This window comes from Poecilia formosa, unplaced genomic scaffold, assembly GCF_000485575.1.
Source record: "Poecilia formosa unplaced genomic scaffold, Poecilia_formosa-5.1.2 Scaffold53, whole genome shotgun sequence".
Lineage (NCBI taxonomy): Eukaryota > Metazoa > Chordata > Actinopteri > Cyprinodontiformes > Poeciliidae > Poecilia > Poecilia formosa.
Genome location: NW_006799992.1, coordinates 2,291,034 through 2,312,069, shown reverse-complemented (window position 1 = coordinate 2,312,069; position 21,036 = coordinate 2,291,034). Strand labels below are relative to the sequence as shown.

At 38.0% G+C, this 21,036-nt stretch overlaps 3 protein-coding genes across 9 annotated transcripts in view; 2 read left to right on the top strand and 1 right to left on the bottom strand.

Annotated features, from left to right (window-relative positions):
- Positions 1-142: 142 nt before the first annotated feature.
- Positions 143-2,519, bottom strand: armc1l (armadillo repeat containing 1, like). 2 transcript variants are annotated; one of them, XM_007552980.2, is made up of 7 exons: positions 2,436-2,519; positions 1,857-2,035; positions 1,476-1,567; positions 1,169-1,352; positions 973-1,089; positions 778-852; positions 143-704 (listed from the first exon to the last, which is right to left on the bottom strand). In XM_007552980.2, the coding sequence occupies exons 2-7, from the start codon at positions 2,007-2,009 to the stop codon at positions 510-512; spliced, it is 816 nt and encodes a 271-aa protein (XP_007553042.1). In that variant the 5' UTR covers positions 2,010-2,035; positions 2,436-2,519; the 3' UTR covers positions 143-509. The 2 variants fall into 2 exon arrangements, with proteins under 2 accessions (XP_007553042.1, XP_016527412.1); XM_016671926.1 differs by lacking the exon at positions 2,436-2,519 and adding an exon at positions 2,313-2,336.
- Positions 2,014-12,582, top strand: mtfr2 (mitochondrial fission regulator 2). Of its 4 annotated transcripts, XR_001662229.1 has the most exons (9): positions 2,575-2,752; positions 3,654-3,827; positions 3,960-4,064; positions 4,424-4,548; positions 5,613-5,827; positions 5,909-6,227; positions 7,240-7,423; positions 7,508-7,671; positions 12,572-12,582. XR_001662229.1 is itself a non-coding variant. In XM_016671925.1 (8 exons), the coding sequence occupies exons 2-8, from the start codon at positions 3,756-3,758 to the stop codon at positions 7,559-7,561; spliced, it is 1,074 nt and encodes a 357-aa protein (XP_016527411.1). In that variant the 5' UTR covers positions 2,014-2,089; positions 3,654-3,755; the 3' UTR covers positions 7,562-8,283. The 4 variants fall into 4 exon arrangements, 3 of the variants coding, with proteins under 3 accessions (XP_016527411.1, XP_007553041.1, XP_007553039.1); XM_016671925.1 differs by lacking the exons at positions 2,575-2,752; positions 12,572-12,582 and adding an exon at positions 2,014-2,089 and having other exon boundaries at positions 7,508-8,283; XM_007552979.2 differs by lacking the exon at positions 12,572-12,582 and having other exon boundaries at positions 2,571-2,752; positions 5,673-5,827; positions 7,508-8,073.
- LOC103138674 (cAMP-specific 3',5'-cyclic phosphodiesterase 7B) overlaps positions 10,956-21,036 on the top strand; it is a 22,367-nt gene continuing 12,286 nt past the window's right edge. Inside the window, exons 1-2 of one of the 3 annotated variants that reach the window (XM_007552976.2) lie at positions 11,181-11,270; positions 15,123-15,183. In XM_007552976.2, coding sequence (XP_007553038.1) covers positions 11,250-11,270; positions 15,123-15,183 — 82 coding nt within the window. In that variant the 5' untranslated portion in view covers positions 11,181-11,249. Of the gene's footprint in view, positions 11,271-15,122; positions 15,184-18,959; positions 19,757-21,036 lie in introns of those variants that run through there. The other 2 variants (XM_007552974.2, XM_016671924.1) reach the window with 2 other exon arrangements.

The window sequence follows — 21,036 nt, the reverse complement described above, 5'->3', positions numbered from 1 at the left end:
TTTTTGAACCATTGTATTACTGAAGTGTAAAATTATTTCATCTCCATTTGTTGGCAAATTAAACATTTTGGACCCGATTAAATATTCACTCTGGTTTTCCTGGATGGACTTTCTTTTACTTCTTAGAGCAAAGCAGGCAATGCACACAAACAACACAGTCATTTATTTTTGTACATTTATTTCAGCATAAACCAGTTCAAGTAGTTACAAACAGCAGGACAGTAAGATTAACATGAAGGACATGTTGGGAGGTAAACGATGCCTAGAAAAGGCAAAAACAAATTGAAAAGTCCACATAAATGGAACATAAAAAAAAAGAGACATACACAAGTATAGACTTTCATTTAGCTTGAAAGATTTTTAGACAGAAAATCTGTACATGTACATAGCAATGACTTTGTAGTTGCTTGTTGAATGAAAGACTCAACAAAAACCCTCGTATGAGGACTCCGTTTCAGCACTGAGAGGAGGGAGTCTATCTGGACACTTTTAGGACAAAAATCTGAGCTTCACCAGTAGAAGGTTTTTGTGAGGAAACTAGCAGCAGCATTCAGCCAGCTCCCATTGGAATCTTCTTTAGCTGCAGTGCGGGAAATTGCTTTGTCAACTTCCCTCTCTGGGCTCTCCTCTTCCTCTGGGAGGTAGTCTGGGATGTCCGCGTTTTGTGGCACCTGAGCGCCACAAGAGTTCAGAGGGACATAAACCTGAAGGCAGAGATGTGAGATATTTTAAACGCTCAGTCGGGATAAGCAGAAATTCTATCTGAATGTCGCTCACCTCCTCTCCGGCATCGTTTTTCACCACTTGCTGAGCCGACAGCACCTTGGTGGAAGCGATGGCTGTGGCCAGACTCTGACAGAAAATGCACAAGTTCAGACAAAATGCACCACTTTTTTTTTTTTCCTGGTTGGATTTGACGGACTTTATGAGGCATAAACTACAACAAGATAATGTTGAATGCCTTCTCTTTACCTCGGTGGGGAGGTCTGAACGGATGCGGACTGTACACCTCTTTGAGGCCATTTGAAACGTGAAGCTGATCACCCCTTTGACTTTCAGAAGAGCCTCTTCACATAAGCCTCTTTGTTGCTTGAACGCAGCAAGAAAATGCACGAGTAAACGAGATGAAGCATAAATCAGATTGTAAAAAATAAGTTGGTAAACTTACAGTGCTGTCCAACCCCTGGATGTGTAATGTGACAGACTTGGCCTTCTTGTTGGTGGAATTGATGAAGAACTGGGGCTTTCTTCTCTTCTCCCTCTCTGGTGTGCGTGGTGCTGGATTAGCAGGTGCTCTCAGAATGCCATAAACCTCTTTAGCCAGAGCTGTGATATCTAGAGACAGGCCCTCTCTGTGTGGGGAAAAACCTCACTTACATATACTGTATTGCTAATCTACAATGGGTCATGCCATATTTTCCAGAATAAATGTATCACCTTGATGAAAATATATTAATATTGTCAAATTGTCTTACCTTCTGATAAGAGTTTCCAAGCTCGCCATCATACCCAGCTCATTCTTCATAATGGGTACATTGAGAGGCAATTCAGCCAGATAACGAAGAGTCTGAGTACAAATAAATAAAAACAATAAAAAAAAATAAAAGATTATGCATTGTACATTTTTTTTTATTTCTCAGACAAAATAGACTGGGTTGTTCAATATGACTGACTGGTCAAAACAAATATAAATTCTTGTGGATCAGATCTCAGGAGGACAGAATATACAAGCACTTATTTTGAGAAAAATTACTTCTACTTTACAATTCACAAAAAAAAAATCGAATGAAATACACACCTTGATTATGTAAAAAAAAAAATTAAAGGGAATCAGCACTTTTGCAACATTTCTGTACCTGCAGGGTTGCAAACAGCACTTCTGGATTCTTGTGGTCGAGGAAGAGAACCAGTCCCGGAAGACAACCTTGGTCCTGGACAATCACAGCTCGGTTCTGTGGTTCAGACGCCAGGTCCCGCAGCTGACACACCACCGACAGTGCATCCATCATGTCTGAAAATCTGGCCAAACCTGAATCTGGAAGATACATTCAATAATAATCCGGCCATTTTTGACGTCAAACACCAAATGGTAAGACTTATCTTGAAGCGCTTAGACCTCAAGAATGCGGCTTGTTTTAAAAGAGACAAGAGATAAATATAATCAGATAGTAAAGTTTAACATTTATTTTTGGGAAAAGGGTTATCTGTAAAATATACATAAACGATCCGATCCTCTGTGTTCCATTATGGCAAGCTAACGACGTTAACTACTTTCTTATGACACCGTTAAGAAATTATGCCACTTAAAATACATTCCATTGATTATACAAACTTTAAACCATGAATATTCGCTAATTATATTCAATAAAAGTACCCTTTATTGAAACAGATGATTATTAGACATTATTAAATGGAGCTTAAATACGTTTCCTTACCAAAGAGAAGAAGTAGCTCGTGCAGAAAAATACAAATTTGGTGGGTTTCCTCTCGCGACGTGCTATTGGTTGTCACACGGTGGCAAGCGTTTATAAGTCGCCCTCTCCTATTGGATATTCGTCCCACTCCTGAATCTGCAGCCAATCAGGAAGAGTTTTGTTACTGCGGCATTATTTGACTTTACGGATGTGCTACTTAGACGCGTGAGGAAACAAATTGCCTTTTCTAGACTGGCTTAATTTCAATTTCGGGTAAAGGATTGAGGAGATGCCTGGCTATTAACATGTGGCTTCTCTGACTATAAGAAGAGTTGATGGTAAGTTCTTATGTTTTATGCTTTTGAAACCTCATCTTCGCTGCGGCGTTCTCAGGTACTTACTTTTGATGACCTCTGCAGCTTTCCCCCATGCATTGCGGGACTGCAGTTCTCGGTCCCTCAAAGCATGCGGGACTGAGCACTTCTTTTCCCTTAAAGTTATCTTCTAGTTCCGATACCTGAAAATATCAGGATTTGCAGCTGAACTAATTTAAAAGAAGACGATTAAAGATCTGAAAGACTTCCTGAGCATCAGTTTGTGATGCATTCAAGTGAAAATTGTGCATTAACAATAAATGAGGTTTGTTGTGACCATGTTTTGGATTAAAGTGGCACCAGTTTAAAAGGGTTTGCATTACCAGCGCTGCAGGTGAAATATTTGCCTTCTGTTCAGTTTTAATTTAAATCTGCTTTGTTGTCTCTCATGTAGTTCTGTTTTAAGATTTCCTCTTAAAACAGGAAATCTCTGTTTTAAGATTTCCTCATCTTAAAACAGAGAACATTAGAACATCGAAGAGAGTCCTGTCCTTCGTGCATAATACATACACACATATCAATCAGCATAAAAAGGTTGAATCTTTACATTCTTTCTGAATTTATGCAGTTGCCCATTCACATTATTATTGTTGGTTTTTTTTAACCTCTCCAAAGGATTTTATGGACATTTTGTGTTGGATTGGTTTTTTCATGCCCCTTTGTGTGTGCTAATATATGTTATATAAGTTTTTAACCTTTTAAATAGACCATGCACTGACTGAATTTGTTGCATGAATGATTTGGATTGATCTATTTTGTAAAAAAAATGTGAGCTTGTTCTTATTCTACATTAAAATGTCTGTCTTGGCGTTCTGGAATTTTATGTAATCAAATCTTAGTTGAGTGTGTTATGTGGTCATTTCAGGTGTAAGGTATGTGACTTCTCTTTGTGGTGGCCCCACGCTTAGTCCGTCAGCAGAAACAGAAGCTTTCCGGTCATCAGCTGCTGCAGGAAAAAGTCCTTGCCATGTCTTTAGTAGAGGATATTCTGGATGTGCTGCGCATGGTCCTGGACTATTTTGGTGTGCCTCCAGAAATGGTAAGCCTGCTGACGCTGCAGCCCTGTTTTGCAGCTCAATAACTGTAATATTTGTTATCTCTCTCCTCACCGCTGCGTCACATTTAACTTCTGTTAAGTTTGTTTCTTACTTATCTTTCATCCTGACTGCAGCTTGTTCCTGTGTGGGACTCTCAGCTGTGCGGTCAGTATCGCAGCATTGTACGAATGATCGGCACGAATCTCCCACTGAAGCCCGCTCCACGTGTCCATTTTCAGGTAATTGGAACATAAAGTTGTGTTTATCCCGAGATAGTTACACAATCTTTGTTTTTCATAGTAGCTTTTCTTAATTGATCCAGTAATTACTTTTCACACACAGCGCTGTAGAGCTGAGGTATTTGTTCATGTATTTCTTATTGCACATTAATGGGTTTTTGTTTTAATTAAATAAGAATCCTTTTGGCCACAAGAAATGTTTTCTGTAACCTTACGAAGTCAAGTTATGTAGATTCCTACCATTTTCTGACATTTACTGACACAAAAATCACACTTAAAATATTTAGAGTTGGATAAAAACGTATAATAATTATTTCCTATCAGGATCTTAACTATGTGACTTTTTTTATTTATCTCAGATCCCCCTGGTTACTTATAAACACCATGGATACATTGAAGTAGAAGCTGATGCACCCGCCATACCGACATTTGCAGATGTCATGTGGGTGTTTGACTATGAGGGGGAGAGCTTTGCCAGAACCAGGTACACAATGAATGACGATGCATCAGTAGATCAAAATACTTTTTTAAAAATCTATAATTGTTTTGTTTTTCTTTTTTATATATTAGGAAAACACAAGTTAAACTAGAAACTTATTTAGTAATAGCCTGTAAAAAAAAAAAAAAAAAACAATAATATGTAATTTTATGAGCTGCAAAGCTTAGTCATTTCTATGTCTGCAGTTGGTTATAAATCTAACTTTAAAAGATTTCATTAATCTTTTGAATTATTTATGATAATAGGTATATAATTATAAATTTTAGGGCTAGTTTTTTGCTAGGATTTTTGCAAGGGTTAGGGTTAGGATTTTAAATTTGGGTTGATGTCCAATATCAATATTGCAGTTATGGCCGATAACTGATATTATATGTATATTTTCCCAGACTTTCAAAAGCGACCAGTTTGCCTATGTTGCTTGTCTGCTTTAAACACCCCCATAATCCTGCACTGCATAGCTTGCACTGCACTCCTTGTCATAAACAAGGAGTGCAGTGTAACAAAATGTAAATAAACATCAGCCCTTAATGTTGATCCACTTTTCCTTATCGGATCAATACAACGACCTAAAACATGACTAACATCAGTAGAAAGTGACATAGATGCAGAGATATAATGCATTCCTAGATTTTACTGCACACTTCAAAATGTCAGTCAAAAAAAAAAAAAAAGAGGGTGTGCAGACTTGTGCAGCAAGGTTGTATCAGCTTTTGCATTTCTCTTTTGAATTCTCATGTGAGAGATTTGTTTTACAGATGAATTATTCAGGATTTGTGTCATTTATAAAGGTAGAGGAAGTTATCCGAAAGTTTCAAATTATGTTTCAGTTATCTGCTATAGTCTTAAAACAAGGTTTGTTAAATATTTCACGAAGGAAAGACTAACTTTAAGCTTTTTAAGTTTAATAGTTATCCATTATAACTAAAGCATAATGAAAAGTGGCGACATGTTTGCACAATGTACACACACACACACATTAAAACATATTTTAATGCCAGGATAAAAAGGAAAGTAATACACTATTACTTTTATTGTGTGTGATTTTCAAGGAACCATTTACCTCCAAAGAAAGATGGCATTTTTAGTCAAGACTTGATGAAATTTCCCAGGCTGCCTCAGAATCAAGCTGAGAGAAGAGGAGGAGGAGGATGTGCGCGACAGAGGGTTGATCCTGAAGCCCTGCAGAAGATCAACCAGCTGGAGAGTGAGCTGCTCAAGCTTCGGGCTCAGATCGCCATGATTGTTACTGCAGCTCCATCCTCAGGTACATTTGAGATTTTTCTGCAATCCAAACACTCTAAAAAAAACAAACAATGATCTTAATGAACCATTCCTTACTCTTCAGCTCTGACTGAGACCCAGAATGCTCCATTTTCACCTCTGATGTCCCCTGCTCCACTCCCGGCTCTCACCTCCACACCTCGTCATGCTCCTCCCCCTCCTCCACCACCTCCCCCACTGCCGCTGCCATGCCAAAGCTCCTTCAGCGAGAAATCATCTGTGATGGATCTGATCAAAGAGCGCAGGAACAACAACAACTCTAATAAGGGTCAGCTTCAGGCCCAGCACTCAGGGCTCAGCAAAAACATGGAAAACAAACTGATTCCTTCGATGCTGGACGTTCTGAGGGACTTAAATCAAGTCAAACTGCGCTCAGTTCAGAGGTAAGAGTTTGGTCAGTTCTCAAGGAGAGCTTTTGATGTTTATTGCAATTTAATAACTTTTTGTTTTCTAGGTTTTTCTTGTGGCATGATTGAGCTAGGTAAAACTTTATTACAGTATATAATTTGGTGTCGTATTTCAGAAGCAGAGTGATGGATGAATTTTTGACCTTTCAATTTGGCAGTGTCTGAAAAGAATAAAGGCAATTTTTGTGTACAATTTTCAGAATTAAGATCTGTTGACTTGTGAATAAAAAATAGTTGCAGTTAAAATTAGATTTTGATGGGGGGGAAAAAACAATAGTAATTGATTTAAGGAATTAAATTTCATTTTCACTATACAAAGATCTAATCACTAATGATTAAATTAGTGAAAAATGTAATAAAAAAATAGGTGGCAAAAAACAGATAAGCTAATTCTGCTCTACACACTTAATTGAATTGGGGAATTTTAAACTAAGAGAATGAATCTGCAAAATAATAAATCAATTTATTGAAGATCTAATCTTTCTGAAAGTTTCAAATAAACTAAAGAAAGGGATTCATGAACTAATTTTGAATTTTGTTTAATCTGTGAGTAAACCTTAAGAGGGAAGTGGAACAGAGGTTCAGAACCATCTTTGATACGTCGCCAGAAATCTTCTGGCCTTTTCAAAGAAGTTTTCTTGGTTGATTCTGTCTCTCTTTTTGCCGAGTATCAGAAGCTGTCTCACGCAGCAGCGAGGGGCAGGAGTCGTTATGGGGGCGTGTTTAGCCGATCAGAACTTGCAAGAACCAAGTAAAAAAAAATAATTATAAAAATAGAATAAATTGCATTATTTCCACAACACCTTCTTTAGATAGCAGAGAAAAGTTGAGTTGATGTTCCACCAAAGGTATCTTAAAAGGACCTTGAGAAAAGCAGTTCTTGAATTTGAAAGTTCCAATCTGAAGTATTTGCGTGCACTACACTCCTTGTTTAACTGCTGCAGAAAACTTGCTCTGTGTTAAACATTAGAGCCCGTTTTCTCTACAGATCACCAGGAGGCACTCCAGTCAGGAGGAGAAGCAGTAAGTGCGATACTGCTTTGCTGAATGACCCCGCCGCTCTGATTGCTCGGGCACTAAAGACAAAGTTTGCTCAGCACCGTCACAACACTTCCTCAGACAAAGAGAATTCACTGGAACTCTCTCCGTTCGGCAGCCCAGATGTGCCTCCTGTACGTTTTCACAGTTACAACCCAAATTCCCTTCTCCCCACCCGCGTCTGCCTCAGAAATACTAACCCCGTTCTTCTGTTGCAGGTTTCCCATCACGCCAGACGCAGCCAGGGTCGTCGCCATTTATTAACTAGTTAAACTCATGCCACGTCACTTGTGAGGATGTTCATTAAGGATGAACAAGCCTCTTAACAGATTTCTGCAGAAACTACTGAGTACGTCTTTTTAACTTTTCTTTTTTGTTATGTGTTGGGATTGAGAACCTTTTCAAAACTGTTACTATAAATAGAGGTTCAGATAATGCTTCCATTTTTGTACATAGATATTTTATTGTTTGTAAAAAATAATAATAATAATAATAATGTGATCAAATACTGAAGCAGGCAGACTTTTGTCTACCTACCTTCATATTTGCAGAAATATTTGAGGAAAATCGTGGAGATTAATATTGAGAAGTCTGTTGTATGCAGTTTTTAAAGTTGTTTTTGTTTTAAGTACATTTGCACTGTTTTACGCCAAATGTTTCCCGTTGCTTGTTTTTCCCTAAATACAGTTAAAATCTGTAAATTTTGTACATAGCAGCAGGTTGTTCCAGAGAAACTCTGATCTATTGTCTTTAATAAAAGCCTTCTTTTTTTCTGCAAACGCATCATGTATAATAACATTTTTTTTTTTTTAGTCTGTCGTGTGTCATCCCTTTCAGAAAAGACAAAATCTTACAACATAGCACAAGAGGCAATTTTCTTTTCTGCTTAGCATATGTAAAAGAGGCTCTTCTTTTAATGCCTCCCATCATGCGATCATTCTGCAAAGACATTTCTGAAACTTCTCAGGGCCATTAAAAATTAAAAAATACTTCCACTTTGAATCTTTTGCTTTTTATTTGAAGAGTTTTCAATATATAAATGGAGACGGTAAGGGTTTCACAAACTGCTTTTGCTCAAGGTTGGCCTCTGTACTTTTTGGAGAGAGAAGCAAACCCCAGTCATGCCCAGGCAGACACAACACGCTATTTATTAATGATAATGGTTACACGTAACTAAAAAGTGCTCAGGAAAAAATAAAACAAAACTGATTAGACTAAGGGCGTTTTGGTTTAAAAAACATTAAAAAAACGAAAAGAAAGGAACACTCTTCATTTCCACTAGGTGGCAGCACTAAATGCACAAATATCATCCCTCTGTATTTGGCCACATTATCATCCAATGAGCACTAAGCAAATATGGGTTTCTTTTTCTTGCACCAATCAACTCAACAATTTTGTTTTACAGATCGTAATGCATACAACATGTTGCCATTATCTACAAATGTCCTCTTAATTATTTTACAACCTGTTTGTCCAAAGAATGTTCAATATGCATGTGTTTGGGGACAAGTTACGTAACACAGTTAACACTGATGACCACAATGCTGTCGGGCTTTAGAAAACTGTATTTCTGTTTGTGTTATTTTCTTAAGTACCATCCTGATTTCCTTTCAGATTTGATTAATCAGGAAAGACTGAGGTTAAAAATATCTTTGCACGAGGATCCTTGAAAACACAGCAACATGTGTAGTTTTAGACACTATTTTCAAACATTAATTCATACAATAAAAGTGAGTATGCATTTCAAAAGCATCTGGAGCATTATTTCCAGGTGATTTATACATTTCTAAGTGTTCAGAGACACCAGCTCCTGGACACCTGAGAGATTCAGCAACTGGTTCCAGGCAGAAGAAGGCCACCTACTGAAAAGATCTTTTCCCCAGTTCGGACCAGACCCTTAGGACCATGAGAAGGCAGACATTCTGTAAGTGAAGAGAGTAACATCTCATAGCTTTGAAGGCATGTGAAGGGAATTCCAATTATTACCTCATGCACACAATGTTACAAAGCACGGTATGTGTTGCAAACACTGTTGCAGACCAGGCATTGCCTGTCAAGGTCGTAACACTGTCTGACCACAGTAACCTCCTCTGGTCACTGTGGAGGTTACTCCACAGTGACTAGAGGAGTGACCTCCACAGTCACTCCTCTGGTCACTGAGGAGTGACTGTGGAGGTCACTCCTCAGTGACCTTCATAGAAGGTCCTAAACTGTGCAGGGAATTGTCTGTCATTTACCTATGCCACATGGCATAGAAAGTAAAGTGCATAAATATTTAAACAGACAAAAAACATTCAAAACTTGCTTCAGATAAAATAGTTCATAAAGCCTTGATATAATCAGTTTCATAATTCACACCTTAAAGAAAGACCCAACTGTTCAAAACTGGGTGTACACTTGCTTCTGGATATGGTTTAGTTAGTGATATCCATGTGATGTTGTTGTGCCTCAGAGAATAGATTTCTAAACAATAAGATCTTTATTAACAGTCTGAGTATTCACTGAAAATTGTGAAAGATTTATTATGGAGACTTTTAAAAACCTCAGAGAAGTGTGTCTGTCCTCTATTTTAGTACTTCCAATCCTCGAGGCACAAACAGCCTGAGATGTTGACCTTTGCTCCAAATGCAGATTAAAATCTGAGCATCAGTAATTTGTCCACAAAGACAATCACATAGAAACCATGGAAGAACTAACCTTCCTGTACTAATTTGTCTAAACTGTAATCTCAAACTTATTAATAAGCATATTCAATACTTATTTTTTGTGTTATTGCTCTTTATTACACCTAACCCATCTATAATTCCATCTATTTATCCAGTTAGTTGGGAGGTCAAGGATGATTAAAAGCTCAGAAACATTTTTTTTTAAAATTAAAGATCTATCTTTTTCTTTTTTTGTGTGTGGAAAAATTAAGTTTCAGAATTTTTTTTTTAAAGTTTTAGCAATTTGGGTTGGTCTTGGTGAACTTATTGCAGTTTTATATAACTAGACTCAGCAAGGCTAAAGCGCATGCAAAAGAACAAGTAAGACTGGCATCGTCATGGACTTTGTCCTAAATGACATTAAGTCAATCAGACAGCTGCTGCTCATCCAAAATGCTCCTATCAGTGTACTGAAAAACATCAGGAAGTAGATGGTTTAAAATGAGACGTTTGGTAATCATTGGTATAAGGCGGTAGGGCATCTTGGTTTTGAATAAAAAGTTTATGGTTACGGTTCATATGTCAAAAATGAACCATGAAGACCACTTTGGGCACCAGAGATCTGTATACTGAGGCATCATTTAATTTCTCTTTCACAGCTCTAAAATCAACTTCCTGAAACCTTTACAATTCTTCACCTTAAAGGTAAAACATTCATTTATCAGATCATTTTTAACTTGTCTTCAATCTTTGTTTTTTCGTGATGGCTAATTTTTTTTTTTACTATTCTTTTAATGGTTTGGTTTTGCTTCTTTTACTTTTCAATTGTAATTAATTAAGGTAATAAACCTTCAGTAAATCTTATCAGTGTAGTAATCATAATACAAACCATGTTGTTTACCTACATTTCTAACCAACCAATCTTAATGAAAGCTGTGACATTGCCGATCTCTGATTGGTCCACTCCATCTTAAGTCCCGCCCCCCTGGTGCTACAACCAGCCCCTCCCCTCTCCGCTCTCTGCGGTTCAGCTCATGATCAAATACACACGTAGAGCACGCGGACAGGCGCTGCGGGAGAAAACACCGCTAGGGTTTTCTTTAAACAGTCTCCTGTTGCTCCCACACAGGGTGAACAAGGTCACTAACGAGAGGAGCATGAAACAGCTGGCTTTATAATAAACAGGTGTCAGCTAGGGCTCCGTCAGCTCTCCTCCTGCTGAATGCGGAGCTCTCCTGCGTTTCTCCTGACATGAAAACACGCCGCCAGATTCCGTCGCCTTCACTTGTTCTCTGCGAGCAGTCGGGATGGTTAAATGTCCTGTTTAATGGTCGAGGTATGTGAAACTGCCAATTTACAGCTGTGCCTGGAAACAAGTAACTGTGTTGTGTTATTGTGAAGGTACTGCTGAGACCCATAGACAATAACTGTTAGACTTTAATGACCTGTGAAGTCTGTACAATGATACGAGGTAACTTAAATCTATAATGCTCTCAGCAAGTTACATCCTTGTCCTTATATTATAAAGCGTTATGATATTATCGTATTTATAAGCTTATGTATTTTATAGCAGCATGCTTCACATCCATTATGACCTTTTTGCTAAGGTTATATATGGCAAGTTAATATTTTTATTTAATTTGCTTCATTTTCTAACAAGGTAAAGCAGGCCCTGTTTATTATTATTGCAATGGGTCACGTCAGTGTATTGACAGCTTTACAGCAGTCTACCTGCAGCGTAGATGCTGCAGAAAACATGCAAACAGAGGGCAGGCACTTTATATAAAACAAGACAGATTTGCTCTTTGTGTTTACTTATGTGACAGTTCTTGGTACAAACATCAACTAATGTCTAAATAGAAATTTTTATGCTTAAGAAAGGATATATATAAAGATTGTATATGTGATTCTGTAATTTAGGGTATGTATGGCATTTCAAGAAAAATTACCTCTTTTTCAGAAATTCTTTCAAATTTCTTCATAAATACAATCTTGATAAATTATTAATTGTTAAATATTAGCTGCCAATTTTTCCTACTTTTATCCAGAAGACATGCATTTCCACATGATGACTTTTAAACACTATCATTTTTCATTAAACTCATTTCACAACTGTCTATCAGATTGTCATGATATTCTTGCGTGAAACTGTTATGATTCCACTATAATCACAAAGATCTAACATAAATATGTGTACTTTTGTTTGAAAAGCTGACCAGGCATTTTGTAGCTTGCAAACTGTAGTTTAAAACTCTGATTAATATTTCAAACAACCAAATTTGTCTTAATTTTAAGTGCGTCAAAAGTAAAAGTTGTAGTTGTTTTTTTATTAGCCGGCTGACCAAAGGTGCAGAAGTAACAGATTTTACTATGCCTGAACAGCTAGCCTTTAGTTGTGAGACATTTAAGGAATCAGAGTTATGTCAAAAATGTACACTTATGAAATAATCTATTCTCGTTATATTAATCTAAAAGTATAAAGATGCAACATTAGTAGGATAATTTAAACTTACGAAGGTAAAGCGATTGGGTTAGCGCTTCATATTTTACATGAGAATATGTTTCATGAACATTTTTGAGGACATAGCTTTAGTTTGAATGACTCTGTATAACATAAGCACACAAAAGAGCGGGCAGAGAGTTCTGATGGTAGGTTGATATGAATAACACTGCATCCGAATAGAGAGGAAAAAACCCCAGGCTGCTGTCCTGTAAACATGCCATAACCACGTGGGGAGGATGAGTGATCAGTCACTGCGTCTGGGTTTCCTCCATCCGCCCACTTCCTGCCTGCCAGTAAACAGTGTGTGCTAGCTCACATGTAGATCCTCCTGCTCAAGGTACATGGGTCTTCCTCTGGAGGGCTGAGACTGAACACTAGCGGATAACGGATGATTTGTTGGATGTTCACTGGCCCAGTGAGTTTATCAGCCTACAGTCAAAATACTAGTGTGTGTGCATGTCTGCCCTCATGTGGCTAAAATACACCAGCTCAGTGCACTCAGTCCTCTTTCACCTTCATCTACTATTCACATGCACAAAATGTTTTAGTTATGGGAGCCATTACTAGCTATTATTTTACATGACCTATGATGAATTTAAATTTTTCACTGGTCCTCACAATAGCTTCCCCTATAATAGGGGAAGCACACCGCCAAATACATTACACTATAATATTAAGGGTGTTATTGAGGTCCTGTTGGGATGGGGGGGACTGTCTCTGATGGTATGTACAAACATTTTACAATAAAAAGTTCATAAACTATGACATGCATTTGTGTTCTGGTCCCCCGAGAGAGTGTTGACAACTAGCTTCACTCATCGACAAACTGAAATCTTGCTTTGCAAGGCAGCTGTAGCTCAGTTTTAGATGGGGAGCATCTCTGAACATCAGTTTTCAAGTCACCGATCCTCAATTGGCTGAACTATTGATTGTGTTTCTGGAAGATGACTGCCCCGTATTTAGCGCCACCAATTTTCTCATCATCTCTGCAGCTTTCCAGTACTACATGCTACTGCCACCACCACATTGTATGGTGGGGATATTGCGCTCAGGGTCGTGTGCAGTGTTTGTGTGCAGCCTTACATAGTGCTTTGCATATAAAATTACCAATTTAGTGTCATCTTACCAGAACACATTTTGCCACGTACTAGCCATGTCTCCTATAAAGATTGTGTCAAAATACAAATTGGATTTCTTTTTGGTTTATAGTGTTAATGTTTTTTTCTCACCACTTTCCCATAACATCCAGTTATGTGGAAGTCCCAACTACCATCATAATTTTCCATCCAGCAGGTTCTCCCACTTGAGCTGTGGCTTTCTGCAGTATCTCCAGAGTTACCAAGGGGCCTCTTGGCTGCTTTTCAGATGAATGCTCTTCTGTATTAACTAACAAGGTGACTTTTGAAGCCCATTGATTGAACTGGATTCTCTTTTAGGGTTTTAGTGTAAAGGGTATAATAAGTGAAAAAAAAACACACGTTATTTTAAGTTTGTGAATAAGAAAATTTTATTTTGAGATTGTAGAGGGACATAAAATGGAATGACTACTTTTACAAGCCAAGTCTCCTTATAGTGCAAGACAGAACTTGATCCATAATAACCTGATCTTAATCAGGATACAGTGAGCAACATCATAACTCAAAGACAAACAAACCCTTGTTCACAAGAAATAAGCATTTCTCTGTTCTACAGGACTTTACAAATTTTCTGTCAAAGAGCAGCATCATGAAGTTCTAGTTTCAGCTGTGGAAGGTTTATAAAATCAAGGTCGAAATTAAATAGACTTTGTTATAAGATCGGTCAAACGTAAGGATGTTTCCAAAGCTTAAATTCAAAGCGTATTTTGGAGAAAACGTCACTTTGATTCACAGTCTTTTTCTATAAGAGTGTTATAGATATTCATATATTGTCTTGTAAGTGAACTGAATAGGATGTTGTAACCTGTGTCCTGTTTTCTTTGCTTTCTGTATTCTGTTATCAGAATTTGCTACAGGAAGTATAAAACCATAATTATCTTGTGACTTGAATTGATTACAAACGCACCTTTGAATCACAAAAAAAAAAAAGCCCACTGTCCAAGAGGCTGAGGCATGTGGAAGCATGTGATTAATGTGCAGATCATTGGCAGTGTGTGGCACTGTGCCGCTTGACCCACTTTTTCCACTGTCATTGGCCCAAACACAGGCGTGTTGATACAGGAACAGCAGATGCCAGGGTCACTAAGTGCAGCTCTTCACTCAGTTTCTAGTAATCCCTGAGGTCGTGACGAATGACATGGATATTTTAAATTAAACTGGATTTCCTTTTGGCAATGTAAAACATTACATTTGATTGTGTGCACTCAGAATTGGATCATGCTGCAGTGAAGCTATAGATTTTAACCTAATTAAAGAAGGTCATAAGTAAAAGTTGGTTAAACACCTAAAATTATTGATGTTTTACACATTAACAATTTGGCTTAAAGTAATAGCACTCTAAAGAATAAATATAACAGCTCCTGGGTGAAGTTGTCCCTGCTTCCCAGGCATCACATGAGTGCAAGAAAGCTCTCTCATGAGTTTTAGCACACAGTTAATTTGTTCATAGGGTCACTGTCGGTCTCTGAAGGCATTTAGCAAAAGCAATACTAACGTAGGCCTCTCTTCTTTTTTTTTCTGTCTTCTTCCATCTTTCTCTTTGCCACAGAGGTGTGGAGGTGTCGCATTTAAATGGTTGGAGCAGAATGTCATACAGGTTCGCATGCTGGATAAGAACTTTTGATGCCCTGGAACAGGTCTGTGCAAAAGTGAAATACACACTGTGTGCCACACACTGTAGTTTGCTGTGGATTCACTTACCTTTTTTACCCAGCATAATATCTAGGTGAAACATATAAACATACACTTGCAATCTCTGTATATACTCATAATATGCCCAGGCAGTGTGCACGTGTTTTGCATGTACTTTGTCTTTGAGTACATTTTGCAATGTGCCAGGACTTAGGTCAGTAGACTAATACGGTAGCTGTAACTCCAAACCACAGACTTGGATCTTGTGAATTTAGTGTGCAAAATTTTAAATAGATCTTTAAATTAATGGGCGAGAGAGGGCAGACATTTCCAGATTTTTTTGCATTACAAACACAAACTGTATGATTTGTGTTTGTGATGCATCATCGTGAAGGCAAACGAAACCATGTAAAAGTTTTGATATTCTTTATTTTAAAACAATCTCATTTTATTGTAAAAACAAAATGAGATTGTTTTTCTTTTATTCGGAAATCTAAAGAAAGTTGCTATTCCAGATATTTTTTTTAAAAAATGAGCTACTTTGTTTTGAACATTTATATAGCTATTGTCACACCAAACATTTTGGACCAAAGGCAAAAATGGTTCGAAGAGTTGTGAAAGTTGCTGACCCTTGCCTTAGGAGGTCTTGTTTGCCTCTCGCCACAACCTATATGAGAGACACGTAATTGCAGAAAAATAAAGTTTGACTCTGGATGGCTGAATATAAATGCCCACAACACTTTGGTCATTTACTTTGCTCATTTTGTGGTTGTAATGTGTCAAAATGTGGAAATGTTCACAAATATGAGTATTTCAAAAGACCCTCTGCTGAAGGTCTGATTTATCTAAAAAGAGAGAGAGAGAGAAAAAAGATGTCAGCATGTTTTTTCTTATGGCTGCAAAGCTCTACTTGTTCACCAAAAATGGTTTCCTGTGACATAAACAACGAAGAGTCACATCAAACTAAACGGCGAGAACAACAACTGTGTTACCTCAAACGACGTGTTTAAACTTAAAAGTTGCTTTCAAGCACAATTCAAAGATGACCTCCAACAAGTGTACATCATCTTCACCTTCACAGCAGGATGCAGAATGAAATGGTGCTAGAAAACTGTGTGGATAAAATCATGAATAAAACTTGGTTTCTGCTAAGAAAGAGATCCTTTGAAATTTAACATATATGCATCGTATGAGGGTATTTTGGTTTCTCTTAGGGATTTTAAGCAATTTACAACTAATTATTTTAACGTTTATTTAATCTATTAAATATCCAAATTGAGCTACATGACTCACTGATATATCTTCTGCCAATAGAGATCGTACGCATGATGAATATATATCTTCCTGTGGCGTTACACTGACAGAAGGGAACATTTATGAGGCAGAAAAACTCCTGTATTAGTGGCTTACAAAGTATTTCAAAGGAGGAGAGTTGAAAAATAAACATCAAGTGAATCCAGCAAAAGCTCATGACAAAACAGCTCCAGTAGAAGCTCATTCAGTTTCTCCCAGCTATAGTTTGGCTGTGTTTCTGCTCCGCAACACCAGAATCAGATAGTTGAATTATCTCTTTGGCATGTCACCAAGTTCAGCAAGAGCCTGCTGTAGCATCTTTATTTAAATTATGAGGGTTTAGCCGAGCAACATCTAAAACATGCAGGACACTGGTCCCTGGAGGCCCAGAACTGTCCGAACCGTTCTGGAGGACAGAAAGTGACGAGGACAGTTTTCCATTTGGAAAAACGTAGAGTTCGGTTCCCAAAGGCTTAATTCATTCAGCAAACTCCTAAATATGTAATCTGCATAAACAGACATGAGTTTTTTTTAAGTTTTTAACCAATATCTAAAGTGTGGGTTAAGAATGTTATTGATGTAAAGCCTGAAAAGTACTGGAAGATAAAACCTGTATATCACCTAAGTTTTAAAATGTGCACATTCTTGCAAGAGCACATTAACATAGTTTTTTAAAGGCTGAATTTGTTGCCCTGACCTGTCAAGAAGTGTGACCAATTCAGGTTTAAACGTGGACCAAAAACAAATGAATCAACACACCGTCCCATCTGTGTAAGCTTCTCTGTCTTTAGCAACTATTACGGTCATGTTTAGTCTTTGAAGGAAGGATTTGCAAAAATAGCTTTGGAGCCAGCAGTCCTCTCCTCGCCTGAGTTTATTAAACAAAACTTCCACCGACCTCGTTATCTGCTTTCTTTCTTTCTTTCCTGGCAGTTAGCATTTTTCAACTGCATTGAATTTATGCTGTTTATGATCTTCTTTACTTTGTGAAATCTCTTGTATATTTTTATGTGTCTGTCTTTAATCTTGAACATTATTATTTAAGTACTGAGTTGAAATAAGTGCGAGGACAAAAACATCAAGTCACAGGTATGATATGAAAAATCTTGTTTGACTAGATTACTTGATTAGTTGTCTGACTATTCCCATAAACTGCACAGAAAGCAACAAATTCATCGTAAGAGTTGTGACCAATCAATTACAAACAACTATATGTTGCCATGTGTTTTAGATGATCTCCCTGCTCCCTTTTCCATTTTTCCCAGGCTGTTTCTTTGTCTTACAGCTTTTACTAGAATGATTTCTTGTTGCTGACTTCTTGCATCTGACATGTGATGTTCAAGGCCATGTGAATGGCTGAGTGCGTACGTCAGTGAGTGTGCCAGCACATTTGTCTGCACTTGACCGTCATTTGCACTGTGGTCCATACTGTGGAGCAGGTCTGCTGATTTAAATAAAAAAACAAAAACAAATCTATTTTCGTGCAATTTTAACAGTCTTGCTGAAGATTACGATTGGGGTTTTTTCATTCATGAATTTCACTCCATTTATTCCATTCAATCAGTGTTTAACTTACTAACTTTAGACATTGTTTACAGTTGAACATCATGTAATTGTCAGTTTTTTTCTGTTTATTTTGATTTTGATGTAAATTGTAATTTAATCAAGATGAAACATCCCCTCATCACATAAAGCATAAAACAACACATGAACCTTTTGAGCAGGTTCATGTGTTGTCAGTTTTCATCTGTATTCTCGTTTTCCTTTCTTTGAACACATCTCTCCTCCTGGGGCAACATATATAAGCAATATCTGAGAACTGTACTTCAAATAAAATTGGCTAACTATAAAACACACAGAGGGAGAGTAATGTTTGAAGTAACCCTGCCTTAGGTTGAAGCCCTTATAACTCAAATGCTTCAGAATCTCCTCCATCACCTTTCAGAAGTCAACAGTGTGTGCTTACTTCTGCTCATCCCCTCAACTATTGTGCCTTTTTGGGTTGTCATCAACCCAAATACATTTGAAACAGCATCAGCTTTGTACTTCTGTGCAGTTTTAATTCCCTTATATTTAGTGAAACCCTGCAGTTGATATTCACTCTTCAGTGCCTCAATGTGTTCTTGCTGTCAGTGCACAATTTTTAGTAAACTCAAATGGCAACTTTAAATTGAATTATATATTTAAGTCTATCTGAAGTAACAAAAGGTCTTTTTATTTTAAACAATGAACTGAATATATATAATATATATATATATATATATATATATATATATATATATTTCAATTTGAGTTTAGCAAAACAGGTTTGGGGAAGGGGTGACATTTACATTTTAATGCACATCCTGGTGTTTGCATTTCTATATTTTTAGATCAAATATTTTCGTAAAACGGTAGACTTAATCTCTTATTCGATTTTAATTGTCTGATTGATGTTATATAAATTATTGCAAGAAAGGCAAATGTGTGGGGAAAGCATTAATTTGTGTGCATGGTTCTAGTCGGGCTGGCAGCATGTTTGAGTAGCAGCGTATTGGTTGAGAGCATGTAAGTGAGCTCAGAGCTGAGAAAGGAGGGGCTTTTAGACTCAACAGCACAGACTGAGTGGGACCGTGGAGATGAGTAGTTATGCGGCAGAAGGAGGGAGCAGAATATCAGTTCTGGATTCTGAGAGAGAGAGAGAGAAGGATACCGGCAGATTATTCTCTTGTTTTTTGGACTTTTCTCTTCTTCTCTTCTGTTTGGATTGCTTTACTTCCTTTAAATCTGTCCCTATGCTGCTGATCCCATCTCTCCAGGCGCTGATTCCAGAGTTTTCTCAGTCTTAGTTAGCCCCCCCATATTATCTGTCATTCTAATCTGATAGTGAGCCGTTCCTTCTTCAATGTCTCCTTGTGACCGTCATCCTCTCGTCTCTGCACCGTTCATTTCTTTGTGGTATTACAATGCCAGTACTGGAGAGGCTCTGGGGTCCAGATCTCAGGATGCAGGACTCTGGTCTCGGTGTCGGGGTCTGTCCCGACGAGCCTCCTGGCTCACGAGTGTGGAATCCCCCTGTCACTTGTGCTGGCCTGTCGCTGGCCCTGGAACTTCCCGCTCTGATCCGGCAGCTCAGGGCGGCCTGGAGAGCTCGCAGGGGAGACCCTCGGGGGGCGGAGAGGAGTGAAGGCAACAGTTGGGTGGAAGAAGAGCAGGACGAGGCTGACGAGGTCAAAGAGATCAAGCAGGTCACAGGGAACAGCAATACACACCTGGAAGGTAAAGAATCCATAACAATTCACAACAGAGTTAAGCTTGTGGAAGATACGTCTAAGCAGCAGTTCATGCTGCCTCAGACAGGACAATAATAGCTTAAGGTTTGTGACCCACTCAAATTCTTAACAGTGTTAAAGATCTCTCTCCCTCATAGCAATTTAATGACATTTTTTGCAGCTCATTTTTAAGATTCACAATTTAATCTCCAGGTTTTTGTTTGGTTTCACGCAGAACTTAAAAGTAGATCTCCCTCTTTTGTCCTGCTTGTGTTCATGTTTGCAGATTTGACAAGTCCATAGGTGCGTGTGTGACAGATTAACTCTGACAAGCGTGCCTCTGGCCGTATGTTTACGAATGACGTAGGTGGACGCTCGGAGGCGTTAAGACAGCTGAGTAGATGAGACAGAGAAACGAGGGATTTGGGGCGGTTGGAGCCGGAGTTTCCAATAAATGAAGCTGTGGTACCATCTGCTGAGCTGCAGTTGTCCCCATGACACTGATGCAGATTCAGCCAAGAATATAGGTTTTAAAAAGGAAAATGGTCAACTTTGACACATTAGTCTTGACACTTACAAGCTCTGCTGGCGGTATTGCAAGTAATCTGTCAATCACAGGAAATTTTATGCTGAAATTATGATTAATTCTGTGGGAAATTCCCTGCAGTGACTCATAAGGTGGAGGACGGAGAATTCTCTACAGACTTTCCCTTGAACTGTAATAACCTCATGTGATTATTTCTTTTAAAGGGGTGAAAGGCTTTTGATATTGTAGGCCTATTGTTTCTAGGTACTGCGAGATTTAATCAGATGTTATGGTCACTGAGACATTTAATGTGGTCAGGATAATAAACGACTAAGGAGACCCAAAGTTCAGGTTTTGGAGGGAAAAAAATTCAACAGAAAAATAATTTTTTGTGTCTCTTTTTTACATAAAAGAAAACTTCTTCATGTCAAATGCAAATCTTAAATGTAAATTCGGAGTGATTTTTCTTTAAACAAGTTGTCAAAAAAAAAATTAACCCTGGCAATTTTATTATCCACCTTTTAGACTACATTTTATCAGGATCGCCTGGTCGTCACTAGCATTCTGTGAGTCTGCAGTTGTTTTCTTGTCAGCAACAGCAAGTTTCAGAAGGATATTCTACAATTTGTTTTTACATCTGATTTTACACATAAAGCTGGAGTCTTCTATGAACTCACATTTTGGTCAGCTGATGATATTTCCATGTGAAGCAGTTTGGTGATCTGCCAGGCTAACACTGGCATGTTTACTGTCTGTTTTGA